The 16,729-nt window shown below is 46.1% G+C and overlaps 2 protein-coding genes and 2 long non-coding RNA genes across 6 annotated transcripts in view; 2 read left to right on the top strand and 2 right to left on the bottom strand.

Moving 5' to 3' along the window:
- Positions 1 to 16,729, bottom strand: part of nyap2a (neuronal tyrosine-phosphorylated phosphoinositide-3-kinase adaptor 2a) — a 95,548-nt gene that overhangs the window by 40,882 nt on the left and 37,937 nt on the right. The window lies entirely within an intron of this gene.
- On the top strand, positions 1,763 to 2,807 carry LOC112842176 (uncharacterized). The gene is made up of 2 exons (XR_003213879.1): positions 1,763 to 2,374; positions 2,623 to 2,807. It is a non-coding gene; the product is annotated as an uncharacterized LOC112842176 (long non-coding RNA).
- LOC112842175 (uncharacterized) lies at positions 3,242 to 7,419 on the bottom strand. Its single transcript, XR_003213878.1, has 4 exons — positions 5,546 to 7,419; positions 5,287 to 5,452; positions 4,708 to 4,830; positions 3,242 to 4,403 (listed from the first exon to the last, which is right to left on the bottom strand). It is a non-coding gene; the product is annotated as an uncharacterized LOC112842175 (long non-coding RNA).
- LOC109195424 (uncharacterized) lies at positions 7,426 to 15,537 on the top strand. Its single transcript, XM_025898414.1, has 2 exons — positions 7,426 to 9,429; positions 9,704 to 15,537. The coding sequence occupies exons 1-2, from the start codon at positions 9,295 to 9,297 to the stop codon at positions 14,255 to 14,257; spliced, it is 4,689 nt and encodes a 1,562-aa protein (XP_025754199.1). The 5' UTR covers positions 7,426 to 9,294; the 3' UTR covers positions 14,258 to 15,537.

Here is a 16,729-nt window from a genome sequence, read left to right as displayed (position 1 = left end):
TGTATGTATACACACACACACACACACACACACACACATATCTATCCATCTACGTGTGTGTGTGTGTGTGTGTGTGTGTGTGTGTGTATGTATATATATATATACATACACACACATACACACATATATATATATATATATATATATATATATATATATATATATATCCATAGGTCCCTCATCCTATTCAGGTCAGGGGGGAGATATCATCACCCCCACCCGAGATTGGGTACATAGCCCCAAGTGCGATAGGAGAAGGATCGTAGAGTGCGAGAGGAACTGACCTGAAAGATAGGATCATGGCCAAGCTTGAAACCTGGACCCCCCCTAGCCGGTTACCAAGATTACGTGAAGTACCCTCAGAAGGTCTGCTAGATGATGTTAATGCAGCACTACGGATGATACCTACAACCACGATTACCGACACTAACAAGCTGATCTACACTACGGCAGCAGTGATCAGTGAGATGCTTGGCTACAAGTTGAACAGCCACAAGGGGCAGTACCCTCCATGGAGAAGGAGGCTAGAGGGCAAGATCAAAGTAGCACGAAGGGAGGTTAGCCAACTAACGGAGTTGCAGAAAGGCGCGACAAAGAAGGTGCATAAGAAATACAGCAAGCTGTCCATACCTGAGGCCTTGGAAACTGCCAAGCAAAGACTCACAGCCTTGGCCAGCCGCTTGAGGAGGTACACCAGAGAGATAGAAGGCAGGAGAATAAACCAGCTGTTCTCCACAGAACCAGCAAAGGTGTACTCTCAGTGGCAAGGGAACAATAACAGAACAGCACCACCAAGGCTGGAGACGGAGCAATACTGGAAGAGCATATGGGAGAAGGACGCAACCCATAACGGCAATGCTCAGTGGCTAGTGGATCTGAGGGCAGACCATAGCGACCTCCCTGAACAGGGTCCAGTAACCATCACAGTGGCAGACATCCAAGAAAGGGTCTCCAGTATGAAGAGTTGGACAGCACCAGGGCCCGACATGGTTCACGCCTACTGGCTGAAGAAGCTGACTGCACTCCACGAGCGTCTGGCAGCACAAATGAACCAGCTGCTAGTTAACGAGAGACACCCGGAATGGCTAACCGAAGGTCGGACGGTCCTGATCCCCAAGGACCCCAAGAAGGGACCGGTCCCATCCAACTACCGACCAATAACCTGCCTCAGTACTACATGGAAGCTCCTGTCAGGCATCATATCGGCTAAGATGAACAGGCACATGGGTCAATACATGAGCGGGGCACAGAAAGGGATTGGCAAGAATACCAGAGGCGCAAAACACCAGCTACTGGTAGACAGAACAGTCAGCCGAGACTGCAAGACCAGACTGACCAACCTGTGCACAGCCTGGATTGATTACAAGAAGGCCTATGACTCAATGCCCCACAGCTGGATACTGGAATGCCTAGAATTGTACAAGATCAACAGTACCCTAAGAGCCTTCATCAGGAACTCAATGGGAATGTGGCACACAACACTAGAGGCCAACTCCAAGCCCATAGCACAAGTCACCATCAAGTGCGGGATCTACCAAGGAGATGCTCTGTCCCCACTGCTGTTCTGCATAGGCCTGAACCCCCTCAGTGAGATCATTAACAAGACTGGCTACGGATACCGACTACGGAACGGAGCGGTTGTCAGCCACCTCCTGTACATGGATGACATCAAGCTGTATGCCAAGAGTGAACGAGACATCGATTCACTGATACACACTACCAGGATATACAGCAATGACATTGGAATGTCATTCGGGCTGGAGAAGTGTAGTCGGATGGTAACAAAGAGAGGGAAGGTAGTCAGAACTGAGGGGACTGAACTACCAGAAGGCAACATTGCAGATGTAACATATGTGTTAAATACTTGTGAATTTCACTCAAAACACCTTTTTTTTGGATTAAATATGTCATTTTTGCATCTCAGTCTCCTACCTGTGTGATCTGAGTCTGTGTGCGTTCGTGTGTGTGTGCGCTGCGTAGTGACGTAGGCGCGTGCATGTGTGCCCCGGTCACAGCTCCTTTCAGCATGGCCGGAGGTAAGTCACTGCCACGTTGCTCTCTGCTAATTAAAGTTTGTTCAGAGCCCAAGCTGCAATGTGAATACAGCCGAACCGCAGCATTTTTGTTTCTCATTAAGAGATTAATTCGGGATAAGTTTTGTGGAGGGCGGAGTTCGCTAATATATGTTTTTAATGAGTTTTAGCCGAGAACGCAGCTGAAATGCTAGCATGCTAAGTTAGCCTGATCGCTAGCGGCTAGTGAGCGTACTCGCGGCAGTCGTTTTTTTAACAGCGTGCACTCTTTTTTCCTTCGTCAGGAGAGGTGCACTGGCAGACGCATGACACACACAGATCAGACTATTTCTGTGTTGCAGGTATGGAGATGTTCTTGTGTTTTAGAGATGCAGTCTTTCATTCATTGTTTTTATGGTACAGTGTTGTATTCCCTGTTGCATGGCGATTATTAATATGATTGAACTTAAGTATAATGTAATTACCAAAGTATTGGGTCCTGGTTATTGAATTGTATTTATCTGACTGTTTATTTGTTTATTGTTCTTATAAGTTGTTTTTGATGATTTTTCAGTGACATATTATTTATTTTGTGCTTTTTGTTTTTGAGGGCTTAAGTTAATGTTTTAAAACGATTTGTTGTATTTGATTTATTATATTATTGTAGTGTAAATGAAGCTGCAGACACAGCTCCTTTCAGCATGGCCGGAGGAGAGGTGCACTGGCAGACGCATGACACACACAGATCAGACTATTTCTGTGTTGCAGATATACAGTAAAGAGCCAAAGACCCAGTACACAGCAAAATCGCCAGTGTCAAATTGACACTGTGAGTGTTAAATTTAACACTAGAAAAGTGTCTATATGTGTCCACTCTTTTGAGTGTTAAATTAACACTTTTCAAAGTGTTATATTTTTAACAATGAGCTAGTGTTATTTTAACACTGCACAGAGTTAAAGATTAACACTGAGTTACACTGACCAGTGTCAAAATATTCTACACTGGTGTTAAGTGTTAAAAAATTAACACCGAATAGTGTTGGTAGTACTTTACACTAGCCCTGGTGTTTAAAAATTCAACACTGAATAGTGTTAATTTTCTAACACTAACACTAGTGTCAGTCAAATCATTAATACCACCAGATTACAATAAACTCCCATTAATCTCTGATATCTCTACTGCTACAATTAACCCCTAACATCTACCCATTACAAAGAAATACAAGACATTAACGTTCCAAAATACTTTGTATTCTGATACACCACAAATAAACAAGTTATACAAAATTACAGTATGGGACAATGTACATTTTGTCATCAGTGCCATTTGAAAATTGCCTATCATAAGGTCTATAGTACACCAGATCATCTACAGAGATCAGTGCAAAGACATCTAATCCATCCTCAATAACAAATGCATTTAAGTGATCATTGAAATATACTGTTGAAGCCTTACAAGTTAGAAGATAAGCATTGCAATCTAACAATTATATTGACAATCTTACTGAACAAAGGCATCTCATTTTCAACACCAGAACAAACATACATCCCAACTTGATATCTGTATCATGGTATCAGTTGACAAACAGTCAACAACAGATTGTTTTGCATGTGCATGGATGTCATTAACCAGTTCCTCCAATGAAACAACTAAACACTGCACAGTACTTTCAGGAACTCCTGATGATTGTACCTGAGCAATAACAGAGCTGCACATGTTCAGTATTTGCCTTTTTTCAACTGGAACCTGTGTAGTAATTGTCATGGGATGAGCCACATTTACAGGCTGTGAAACAGAGGTTCCATCGTTAGGTACAGGCTCAAAATTATTGATGACCTCAGAGTGAAGACAGTCTCCATGTGCTCGGAGTAAGTGCCGCTTGTAATCAGAGTACGTGCGAAAGATAAATGAACATCCAGGCTCTCCACAGGTCAAACGTAAAAACCTTCCTGGGTACAAACCATGCTGGAACTTCAAATGTCTAAATAACACTGAGCAACTTGTGTGGTGTATCTTGCAAATGTAAGAGATGAACATTTCCAGTCAAAGTGCTGAATAGTGGATATCTTTAAACTGTACAATGAAGACTTCCTCTTGTTTCCCTGACCCGAGGACTCTCCTTCACACTGCCAACATCAATGCCATACACGGTGGTCTGGATGAATGTGTAGAAGTTGTTCAATGCCTTGTCAAAGGACACGGCAAATAAAAAATGTGCCTTGAAAAGTTTTGCCTTGTCAAAACCTGCAACTCCCATCTGTGTCACACAGGGAATGACCTTTTGATCTAGGATAATGTAGAAACTCTGGATGATGTTCTTTCTTTCTCCAACACACAGGACGAATGGCTGAGAGGCCAGCCTTAAGAAAAGCCGCTGTGCTACCTCCCACCTGAGGGAGAGAACGAAACCAAGTGATTCACATTAAACAAAATTGGTAATCTGATGTTGAGGCATAGCTGCCTGAAATTATGACAATATTAAAATGTTTCACTCCGCGCGCACAATTATTTTTGTTTCAATGTGTACATTTAGTTTTAATAGAAACAATAACATGTCAGTCCTGCAACACCAAGCCTGTCTGCGACAGATACATCTGCTGCACGTTGGATCACCTTGCCATCTTAAAATATCAGCCCTTGATAATTTGCATCTGTTCTCATCAAAAGAGAAATATACAGTTCTAAAAATCATACCTTGATGAATTTCATTAGGTGGTGAGCAGCATCTGATGTGCTAATCTTTGAAGACTTCCCTCCCTTAGATGTTGGAGGTACAAGTGAAGCAGCAAAAGCTGGCAGCCGCCTCGCAGTCCCAAACTACAGAATAGGAATTAAGATCATCACAATTACTGTCATTTAAAGGACCACAGCAGTCATTTTTTCCACGTTATGTAATACCATGATGACATTTTAGACACCCGATAATTTTTCAAATAAGGCAGTTTTCCAGTGCCTTGGTATATAAATTTCTTTCTAGAGACTTAAAATCTGGCCACCACGTGAAGTACATATCGAGTCATAACAATGGTAAGATTACGTAACTTTTTTTGTGCTCAAACTACATTAAATGTCATTTCAGGTTTAACATGTTTGTAAGCTTGTTTTCATACCATACACAAATGAACAGAAACCCAATGTGATTTAGAAAATGGACAGCTGTATTCCAATTTGTAGTAAAGGTTTACCGGTATGGTCCAGTGATATATTGTGTTGTGGGAATTAAGCAAATGCTGTAAAGGCATGCAAAATCTACCATTTCCAACTTACACTTACCACCCTCGTCAGAGTAACGCTGTGCAGAAATGAGCAGCTCATCCAATTCTGTACTCTAAAACAGATTTTTGCAATCTTTGATGATCCTTGGCTTGGTTGGCCACTTTGCAAGGAACTTAGCAGACACTTCCTCCCCAACAAACAGCATTGTGAAGTCTTGGTCAACCTTAAACACAAAGTGTAACAACAGAAACAACACATTAACAAGAAAACAAACAAAGGAACCACAAACCTGTCACTAAATCATTTTATGCCTTACCAAGCCAGGTGTATACAGAAATCTTGGGAAAAGGTCCAGGACAGTAGAAGCTGTGGCAGGTTCTTGAACCACTTTTTGCCTATGTTGAAATGTCACCTCCATGTTGTCTTTGACATGTTTCATGTCAGTTGAGTGCCTCTTCCTTGCATTCATCACCTGACAACAGCCTCACATTTGAACACAGGTTGCGAGGAGTCTTGGGGCTGTCTTGAAAAGCTGACTTTGATTTCTTCATCTCTTGTCAGGAACCAGCATATCACCACCTTCCAAGAGTAGAATAAGGTCAAGCATATAACACCATTTCTTTGCAAAATATCTAGCATGTCTAGTCCCTTTAGACTGAGCTAAAATTCATTTTGTTAAGAAAAAACATCCTTGGTCCATCTTTAAGTAGTACAAGCTGTGTAACATGACTGCAATACAGTATTCTCTCAATTATCGCAGGGGTCAGTAGAAACCATATTTCTATTTTATTATATATTTTAAGCCATAAAAACCCTCACCACTCTCTAACAAACCCTAATATAACCCTGTTATTCATTTTTAGACTAGAAAATGCTTAATTTACCATGAAAAAATTTTAATCTAAAAAAAAGAAAAATACCCTACTGGCTACAGAAATGCGCACTATAATGAAATTCCCATAATTTACAAGATGTAGGGGCCATTATAGTGTAAAAATACTCTCAGGTTACCCTTAAGCATCCTAGTTCACCTAAGGCAGGGTCTCAAACTTAAATGAGCTGTCATCTCATTGGAGGGCCACTTCAGTGTTCAAGAAGTAAAAAAAACAGAAACCACAAAGAAAACACCCACAAATATTCCTGACAATGTAGCGTTTGGTTTGTTTGTTTTTAAATTTCAAATATTGTATAACAAGACAAAACTGCAAATATGAACGCATTTTCCCCCCTCTTACTCTTAACTAACCGATGCCTTTAATTGAACTACCAAATGAACACAATGGTCCTCTCTTTCTGGTCAGACACTTTGCAGCACTTCTGCTGTAATTTTGTTCATATTTAACAAAATAAAAATGCAGAAATAAGTGTACACATTAGTTTTTGACTCTCACTGAACTAACAAAGCCAATCCCTCCACATGCTTGTACTCTCTTGTTACCTCGGCCAGGTCCGCGGCTCTGAACCGTGGTAAAGAGACCTCTGGCTAATACGTCGGATTGTCGGGCTTGTAGCTTTACTGTCAGCGAACACAGTGTACAGTCGAGTCTTAACAGCTTTCTTACAACCAGGCACTCCTTTTGGCGGCAGTGGTTATTATTATATTTACATGCTTTCTTCTTCCATTTCTCCTCGGTAACAGCTCCTACTTTCTCCCTCTCTCGCGCTCAAACACACAACGTTCTCCCTACAGCACGGACTACACTGCCCATGAGGGCCTGTAACACTCTGCCCTTATTGCCTTCATATTAAATCATTTTTGGTTAATGACCAAAAAAAAAGTCACTTCAAGGGCCAAATTGCATTATACTTCTTCACCTCAATATACAGGCCGCAAGAAGGGGTGACGTGGGCCGCAAGTGGCCTCTGGGCCTGGAGTTTGAGACCACTGACCCTAAGGCTTTGGCAGTTTAATTAAAAAATAAATAAAAGGCATTTAATAAAAACTGTGACATATATTAAGTAATATTCATTACAGTCTGCCAATAGCCAGATTATGCTAAATGAATATTAGGAAAGTAACTGGTACTTTGCAGAGTTCTAGCTAGCAGTAGCCCAGCTAAACAAAAAACAGTTAAAATTCAAATATGACACTTAAAGATGATGTATTTTGATATAAATACTATTTTTTTTACTAGTTATCATGTTACTTGTTCTAACATCAATCTAAAACTTAATATTTAACCGAATAAAACTTACCGCAGCAGCAAGAAAAATGGCGACCGAAGATTCTGAAATGCGAAGCTCCACAGGAAATGAAGGTGTGGTCTAATTTAACACCCACAGTGTTAAAATGCAGTAACGACTAAAATCGACACCAACACTTTTCAGGAATCAACTCCCGATGTGTTATTTTAACTCGATTAAGTGTTGAACTAACTCGGAACTCTGTTGAATTCTACTAACACTGAAAAATCAACACTGGCATTTTTGCTGTGTACTGTCTCCTGCCTCTTACTCTTACGCCAGAACACAACGCAACGACAACAGGCGTAACACTTGAACGGGTTACATTGGTGCCGTGACCCTTTGGATTCATCAAGCATCGACGTCATCTCGATCACCGTGGGGAGCTCTTCCCAATTTCCTTTGTTCCAAGTTGGTTGCTTTTCCTAACTTGTGTGGGACTTTTTGAATGAGCTTGGACATTTAATCTGCTCAATTCTGATCCTGATTAACATTAAGTTTTTGCTTTTGTACGGTTACACTGTTTTGAATCTTGTGTTTTTTGTGATTGTGCTTTATTCATCATTATGGAGTCGGCATCTGGTTCAGAGGCAACTGGTGTTCCTGATGGGGAGGTTTCCTCTAATGTTGGTTTGGGGCGAGGGTGGTTTCTTGGGGATGGGTTTCAGACACCTAAAGTTGGTGTGTCATTTGCTCCCAAGTTTTGTTCCACTCGTCTCCAGGTTCCTCCCTGTGACATTCAGACCCCGCAGACAGCTGCCAATGCTGAGTTGAGTACGCTCATCTCAGATTTGGCCAATCAGATTGGTCAGTCCATTGTAGCCCAGCTGCAAGGTGATAAGGGGACCAGTATGCCTACTGAAGCCTCTAAGGCTGAGCAGGGACCTCCTGAGCTGAATTTGTCTGGGGTGAAACTTGTCTTGCAATCAGACGTCAAGGAGCCGCCAGTTTTCAGGGGTGACGGCAGTGATAAATTCTCCATTCATGAATGGGTGGAAATGATGGAAATGTACTTTGTAAAACGCAACACACCAACAGATCAGCAATCACGTGACATATTGGCTAGGTTGATGGGGAAGGCTAAGGATGTAGTGAAGGTCACCCTACGTCACAACCCCTCACTTGACCATGTCCAGGTTCCTGAATTGATCTTTGACATTCTGAAACAGCACTTTAGTGTGTTGACTTACTCTTCTATGCCTATGGCTGACTTCTATAACACTAAACCATTACAACATGAGGGAGTGATGGAATATTGGATAAGGCTAAACAATGCTATTGACGTTGCTGACGAGTGCTTGCGTAGGCAGGGGCGTAATGTTGAGGATCCGGGACGCGAGGTCTCGATGATGTTCATCAAGTATTGCCCTGACCCCATCCTCTTGAACAGGCTCAGCATCAAAGCAGCTGAGGAGTGGACAACCACTGAGGTTCAAGAACGCATTGATAGCTTCCAGCATGAACTCAGGGCACGCAGTCAGGGCAGTTTCCACACCTCACAGAGGCAAGAGGTTAGCCACAACTGCTCTATTGTGCCTCAAGAAGTGATGGCATCACAGCCTGTGCAGGCCAGTGTCGCCTTGCAGTCTCAGCCTACAGCACCAGTCTCAAACCTTGCTTGTCAGCTTTCGCCCACAGCAGCTTGCTTCACTCCTGTTCTAACTGATGTTTCGACAGCCTGTCTCTCTGGGACATCAGTGTCTTCTTGCCCGGTGTCTACGCCTACTCCTCAGTTCCAGCAGTCTCCAACATGTCCTGTGACCACTCAGTCTATTCAGCAGTCAGTTGGTTGCGAGCTTGGTTCGACTACCACCCAAGCTTTTGATGTGACTGGCATGCGCGCTCTGATCAGCCTCTTGGATCGCGTGATGGCATGTCAGAATGTGCAGTCTGCAGCCCCGGCATCTGCAACTTTGCAGCATTTTAACCGCGGGCCCTCCCTTAAGAAGGGTTGTCAGGTCTGTGGCAACACTGGTCATTCCACTCACATGCACTGCAGGAGAGAGAATCTCTGTCTTGCATGCTTTGCTCCTGGTCATTGGAGAAAGGACTGTCACAGTCGTCGTGAGGGACGGGAGGCCGGAGCTGCCGCGAGGCAGAGTTGGCCTTCGGAAAACTGAATCACCCACACTTGGAGAGGGGCAGTGTGGGGGATGAACCTAATACCCTCAATCCTGATGAATCGGATCTTGAACTTCTTTATGTCAACACCTGTTCAACAATGCCAGAGGGATACCGTGTCGTGGTTCAGGGACCAGCAGTAGTGCCTACATTCAGTGAATTGTTCTACACCCAAGTTGCAGTGAATGACAAGGTTAACTTGAGGGGCATGATGGATTCCGGGTCCATGGCTTGCACTATGAGTGAGGAGGCCGAGAAGTTGCTTAGAGAAGCTGGAGCTCTTGTGAGTGACCCACAGTCAGCAGAATGTATTGTGCTGGTTGGCTGTGGTGGGAAGCAGACCCACCCAAAGTGTGTTTATGACTTGGCACTTACTGTCCACGGTGTGAAGTGCATGGTGCCAGTCTTGGTGGTGTCGGCACAGCGTGATGAGCTCATCATTGGCTCCAATGTCCTCAAGTACCTGATGCGAGTTATGAAAAATTCTGATGACTATTGGAAGCTTGTGTCTGTGGGGAGCAACCACTCGCTCCTTGACTATGAGCACTTCTTGGACATGATGTCGTGCACCACCAGATGGAGGGGTGAGGAGGTTCCTGACAAGATTGGCACTGTGAAACTGCCTCGTGCTGTGACCCTACTCCCACAGTGTGAGCATCTGGTATGGGGCAGGCTGCCCAGCAATGTGCCAGTCTCTCCAGGCAGCACGATCATTGTGGAACCTTGCACCTCTGGGCCGAGAGACGTTCTTGTTGGCCGGGTGATCACATCCATGTGGGGTGATCGGTGGGTGCCGTTGAAGATGACCAATCTCTCCGCAAAACCAGTGACCTTGAAACGCAACTCGAGGGTTGCTGATGTTTCATCTTGCCTTGCGGTGGAGGACCTTGATTTCCCGCAGGACTCCTGCAAGGTGGCGAGTATGGCCCAGGCACAAGTCAGTGGGCCAGCCGCTACCGAGGCTGACTTGAATGACAGGTTGTGTTCCCTCGGTTTGGGTGATCTTGACATTGACTCATGCCATGCCACCTTACATTCAAAGAGAGAGCTTGTTGAGCTAGTTGAGCAATATGAGGACATCTTCTCTAGACACCCGCTTGACTGTGGCGAAGCTAAACGCTTTGTACATCGGATCCACCTGACTGATGAACGCCCATTCCGCATGCCTTACAGAAGAGTGCCCCCTGCTCATTACCAACAACTAAGGCAGGTACTTACTGACATGGAGGAGAAAGGGATTATTCGCAAATCCATCAGCGAGTATGCATCCCCCCTCGTCATGGTCTGGAAGAAGGACGGTGGATTGCGGATTTGTACGGACTTCAGGTGGTTGAATGCGCGAACTCTTAAGGATGCGCACCCACTCCCTCACCAAGCGGATTGCCTTGCCGCGCTTGGGGGCAATGCCTTCTTCAGCACGATGGATTTAACTTCCGGGTTTTACAACATTCCGATGTGTGAGGAGGATAAGAAGTACACCGCTTTCACAACGCCCGTTGGCCTGTACGAATACAACCGGATGCCACAAGGGCTCTGCAATAGCCCGGCTTCATTTATGCGCATGATGCTGAACATCTTTGGTGACCTCAACTTCACCAGTCTGCTCTGCTACTTGGATGACCTTCTGGTCTTTGCTCCCACTGAAGAGGAAGCCCTGTGCCGGCTCCGAGCTGTTTTTCAAAGGTTGAGAGAGAACAATCTCAAGCTGAGTCCAAAGAAGTGTCATCTGCTGCGGAAGTCAGTCAAGTTTCTTGGTCATGTCATCGACCAGACCGGAGTCGCTGTGGACCCTGCTAAGGTGGAAGTGATTTCCAGGATGCCAAAGGAGGCTCTGATGGAGAAGGATGGTTGCACTCCTTCTGTGAAAAGGATTAAGTCCTTTTTAGGAATGGTCTTTTTCTATCAATGTTTCATTCCTGGTTGCTCAGCGATTGCCAAGCCTCTGTTTGCTCTGACGGCTGGCCAGAAGAGGAAGGGACGGTCTAGTCAGGCTGGGAGGGGTGCTGGCATGTTCAGGAGGTTGACTGCTGCAGATTGGAGCCCTGCGTGCGACAAGGCCTTTCATAAACTGAAGGATGACCTCCTTAACTGTGCCGTGTTGGCTCATCCTGACTTTTCACGACCGTTCATTTTGTCTGTGGATGCTTCTCTGGATGGACTGGGAGCGGTTTTATCACAATTGCCTATCGACGGGGATAAGGCACGCCCTATTGCTTTCGCGAGCAAAGCGTTAAGCAGGTCGCAGCAGAGATACCCAGCCCATCGCCTGGAGTTCATGGCCCTGAAGTGGAGCATCTCTGAAAAGTTCAGCCACTGGTTGAAGGGGCACGAGTTCACAGTATGGACTGACAACAACCCGCTCGTTCATATATTGACCAAGCCCAAGCTGGACGCTTATGAACAAAGGTGGGTGGCCAAGCTGTCATCCTACAACTTTGATTTGAGGTACATCCCAGGTCGAAAGAATGTTGTAGCAGATGCACTCAGTCGTGACCCCTTCACCTATTCTATTGGTGGGCGCTTACTTCAGGAGCCCTATGAGCACTTGGTGCAGAATGCAGAAGGTGCGGCGGCTCATGAGGTGCAGGACGCTTTCAGGTTTGGTGTCCAAAATCTTCAGGTCGCCCAACAACCTGCTCCAGCTCTGACCTCGGAAGATTCCTACAGCTTGTCGGAAGTCAAGGCTACCTTGGTTCACCATGATTACTGGGAAACCGCTGCGGAGAATAGAGCTGTCTCCCTTCTCCACCTTGTTCAGCAGTTGCAACCAGTTGGCAATGATGTACTGCCATCACTTACCTTGCATGAGCTGGAGGACCACCAACTTCAAGATCCTGTCATCTCCGCTGTCCTGCCACTCATAGCCCGCAGGAGGCGCCCTTCCAGGCGTGAGAGACATGATATGGATTCCAGGGCACTGGCCTTATTGAAGCACTGGGAGAGGTTCAAGATTCGGGATGGCATTCTCTACAGGGAGACGAGAGACCCTGTGAGCAAAACAAAGAGACTCCAGTTGGTGTTGCCAGCGAATTTACGGGCGCAGGCCTTGAAAGGTGTCCACGATTTGGCAGGGCACCAGGGTCAAGTTTGGACCCTCCACCTAGCAAGGCAACGTTTTTTCTGGCCCAATATGGAGAGGGATGTGAAGGAGCATGTTCGGTGCTGTGGAAGGTGCATACTCGCCAAGACTCCAGAGCCTGCAGCACGAGCCCCATTAGAGAGCATTAAGACCTCTGCTCCCATGGAGCTCATCTGCATTGACTTTTGGTCAGCAGAGGACAGAAAGAAGCGCTCTGTTGATGTGCTTGTGGTGACTGACCACTTCACGAAGATGGCCTTTGCTTTCCCGTGCAAGAACCAGACTGCCAAGCAGGTTGCCAGAAAGTTGTGGGACTTTGTTTTTTGTGTATATGGTTTTCCCGAGCGTATTCACTCAGACCAAGGTCCCAGCTTTGAAAGTGAATTATTTTCTGAGCTTCTGCAGATTTCGGGCGTTGCCAAGTCTCACACTACTGCTTATCACCCTATGGGCAATGGTGGCACAGAGCGGTTCAACCGCACACTTGGCAATATGCTGCGAGCTCTCCCTCTCAGAGCCAAACAGGAATGGCCGCGGCAGATTCAGACATTGACCTTTGCTTATAACGCAACTGTTCACGAGACTACTGGATATGTCCCATTCTACTTGATGTTCGGCCGTGTCCCACGACTACCGGTCGACGTTATGTTCAAGTCTGTTTTGCATGATCCCATTGTGGTGGACTTTGACAGCTACTCCAAGCTTCTTCTGTCATACTTGTCTGAGGCTGCCAAGATCGCCCAGGAGCACACCAGCAATGAGCAGGAGCATCAGGCTCGTCAGTACAATAAGAAAACCAAGGGTGTGTCTCTGAATGTTGGGGATCGCGTGCTGCTTGCCAATAAAGGCGAGCGGGGCAAGAAGAAGCTTGCAGACAAGTGGGAACCTCGGGTTTATACTGTTGTGGAGAGGCATCCCAGGACCCACATTTACAGGATCAGTGACTCTTCAGGCCAGAGTAAGGTTGTACACAGAAACCTTCTGTTGGACGTGAGTTTCCTTCCTGTTCAGGATGCATTGGGGAGTCAGTCCCTGGACGTTTTCTCCAGTGAGGGGGATCTCAGTGCTTGTGGGGATCTGGAGGACCCTGGCAGTCTAGAGACAGAGTCTACCGCAGCAAGGACTTCCTTGTGGGTCCTTTCGGATTTGAGCCATGGGGTAGATGTGGATTCTGTGGCAGGAGAGCAGGCCTCACAGTCTACGGATCGTCAGCACGGTTCATGTGATGGTGCGGACGTGGACAATACCTTACCTGACTCTCAGACTTGCACGACTCACACTTCAGCAAGCCCTTCTGGTCAGGCCCAGCACTTTGCTCTTCCTACTCCGGTTGACTGTTCCGCTACCTCTGATGTGACACAGTCTGGCACGGTTTCTGCTCCGGGTGCCTGTCATGGGGACGCTGTTGTTCCGCAGACTGTTCCTGTTTCTGGCTCGGACATGAATCAGACCTCTGGTTGGCCGTATCCTGGGCAGCCATCCAACTTGCCAAGACATGACCCTGACTGTGCCAGTGTTCGAGGCAGAGTGGTTACCAGAGCGGGTCGGGTGGTAAAGTCAGTCAACAGGCTGATAGAAAACATGGTCCAGAAGCCTATTACATGGGGCCTGTTACCACCACGTGAGGCTCGGCCTCTAGCATAGACTGTTTTTTTGGTCATCCCATTGCGTCTTATGAATGTGTATTTCCTTGAGGCATCATGGCGACTCACTGCGTGTTTAATGGGACCACGTTTGATGAGGTGTAGGCTGCACCTTTGTGTTCTGAAAGGGTTGGAGGCCTGATCAACCTATCCAACTTCTTTTAATCCGTCTTACGGATAGTTTTTTAACTGAACTATGGATAAGATCCTTGGTTTGCCTGGTCCGGAGGTGATGGTAGTTCAGCATCGTTGTGCCTCTTGGTATTGCAGTACCATTCAGATGTGTAGTGATTTTGGTGAAATTCAGGGGGGGTGAATGTAACATATGTGTTAAATACTTGTGAATTTCACTCAAAACACCTTTTTTTTGGATTAAATATGTCATTTTTGCATCTCGGTCTCCTACCTGTGTGATCTGAGTCTGTGTGCGTTCGTGTGTGTGTGCGCTGCGTAGTGACGTAGGCGCGTGCATGTGTGCCCCGGTCACAGCTCCTTTCAGCATGGCCGGAGGTAAGTCACTGCCACGTTGCTCTCTGCTAATTAAAGTTTGTTCAGAGCCCAAGCTGCAATGTGAATACAGCCGAACCGCAGCATTTTTGTTTCTCATTAAGAGATTAATTCGGGATAAGTTTTGTGGAGGGCGGAGTTCGCTAATATATGTTTTTAATGAGTTTTAGCCGAGAACGCAGCTGAAATGCTAGCATGCTAAGTTAGCCTGATCGCTAGCGGCTAGTGAGCGTACTCGCGGCAGTCGTTTTTTTAACAGCGTGCACTCTTTTTTCCTTCGTCAGGAGAGGTGCACTGGCAGACGCATGACACACACAGATCAGACTATTTCTGTGTTGCAGGTATGGAGATGTTCTTGTGTTTTAGAGATGCAGTCTTTCATTCATTGTTTTTATGGTACAGTGTTGTATTCCCTGTTGCATGGCGATTATTAATATGATTGAACTTAAGTATAATGTAATTACCAAAGTATTGGGTCCTGGTTATTGAATTGTATTTATCTGACTGTTTATTTGTTTATTGTTCTTATAAGTTGTTTTTGATGATTTTTCAGTGACATATTATTTATTTTGTGCTTTTTGTTTTTGAGGGCTTAAGTTAATGTTTTAAAACGATTTGTTGTATTTGATTTATTATATTATTGTAGTGTAAATGAAGCTGCAGACACAGCTCCTTTCAGCATGGCCGGAGGAGAGGTGCACTGGCAGACGCATGACACACACAGATCAGACTATTTCTGTGTTGCAGATATACAGTAAAGAGCCAAAGACCCAGTACTGTCTCCTGCCTCTTACTCTTACGCCAGAACACAACGCAACGACAACAGGCGTAACACTTGAACGGGTTACACAGACATAGAGGACAGTTACAAGTACCTGGGGATCCCACAGGCGAATGGGAACGATGAAGAGGCCGCTAGGAAAGCTGCAACCACCAAGTACCTGCAGAGGGGCAGGCAAGTCCTGAGGAGTCAGCTGAACGGTAAGAACAAGATCCGGGCCATCAACACCTACGCCCTGCCCGTGATCAGGTACCCTGCTGGGGTAATAGGCTGGCCAAAGGAGGAGATAGAAGCCACTGACATCAAGACAAGAAAGCTCCTTACCATGCATGGAGGGTTTCACCCCAAGTCCAGCACCCTGAGGCTGTACGCTAAGCGGAAGGAAGGGGGCCGGGGACTGGTGAGTGTCAGCACCACAGTCCAGGATGAGACAAGAAACATCCACGAATACATCACGAAGATGGCCCCAACTGACAGTGTGCTCAGTGAATACCTCAGGCAGCAGAAACCCAAGAAAGAGGAGGAAGGCGAGGAACCATCATGGAAGGACAGGCCCCTGCACGGTATGTACCACCGGCAGATAGAGGAGGTGGCTGATATACAAAAATCCTACCAGTGGCTGGACAAAGCTGGACTGAAAGACAGCACAGAGGCACTAATCATGGCAGCACAAGAACAAGCTCTGAGTACAAGATCCATAGAGGCTGGGGTCTATCACACCAGGCAAGACCCCAGGTGCAGGCTGTGTAAAGATGCCCCAGAGACAATCCAGCACATAACAGCAGGGTGCAAGATGCTAGCAGGCAAGGCATACATGGAACGCCATAACCAAGTGGCCGGCATAGTGTACAGGAACATCTGTGCCGAGTATAACCTGGAAGTCCCAAGGTCAAAATGGGAGATGCCCCCAAGGGTGATGGAGAATGACCGAGCTAAGATCCTGTGGGACTTCCAGATGCAGACGGACAAAATAGTGGTGGCTAACCAACCGGACATAGTGGTGGTAGACAAACAGAAGAAGACGGCTGTAGTGATCGATGTAGCGGTTCCGAATGACAGCAATATCAGGAAGAAGGAACACGAGAAGCTGGAGAAATACCAAGGGCTCAGAGAAGAGCTCGAGAGGATGTGGAGGGTGAAGGTAACGGTGGTCCCCGTGGTAATCGGAGCACTAGGTGCGGTGAC

The sequence above is a fragment of the Oreochromis niloticus genome, linkage group LG14 (assembly GCF_001858045.2).
Source record: "Oreochromis niloticus isolate F11D_XX linkage group LG14, O_niloticus_UMD_NMBU, whole genome shotgun sequence".
NCBI lineage: Eukaryota > Metazoa > Chordata > Actinopteri > Cichliformes > Cichlidae > Oreochromis > Oreochromis niloticus.
This window is presented reverse-complemented; position numbering and strand designations above follow the sequence as displayed.

Bases quoted from the DNA above. Each gene is read 5' to 3' on its own strand.
- LOC109195424 (XM_025898414.1), top strand. From the start codon at position 9,295: ATGTGCAGTCTGCAGCCCCGGCATCTGCAACTTTGCAGCATTTTAACC. The intron at 9,430-9,703 runs TTGCATGCTTTG...GAATTGTTCTAC, and splicing joins CAGGAGAGAGAATCTCTGTC to ACCCAAGTTGCAGTGAATGA.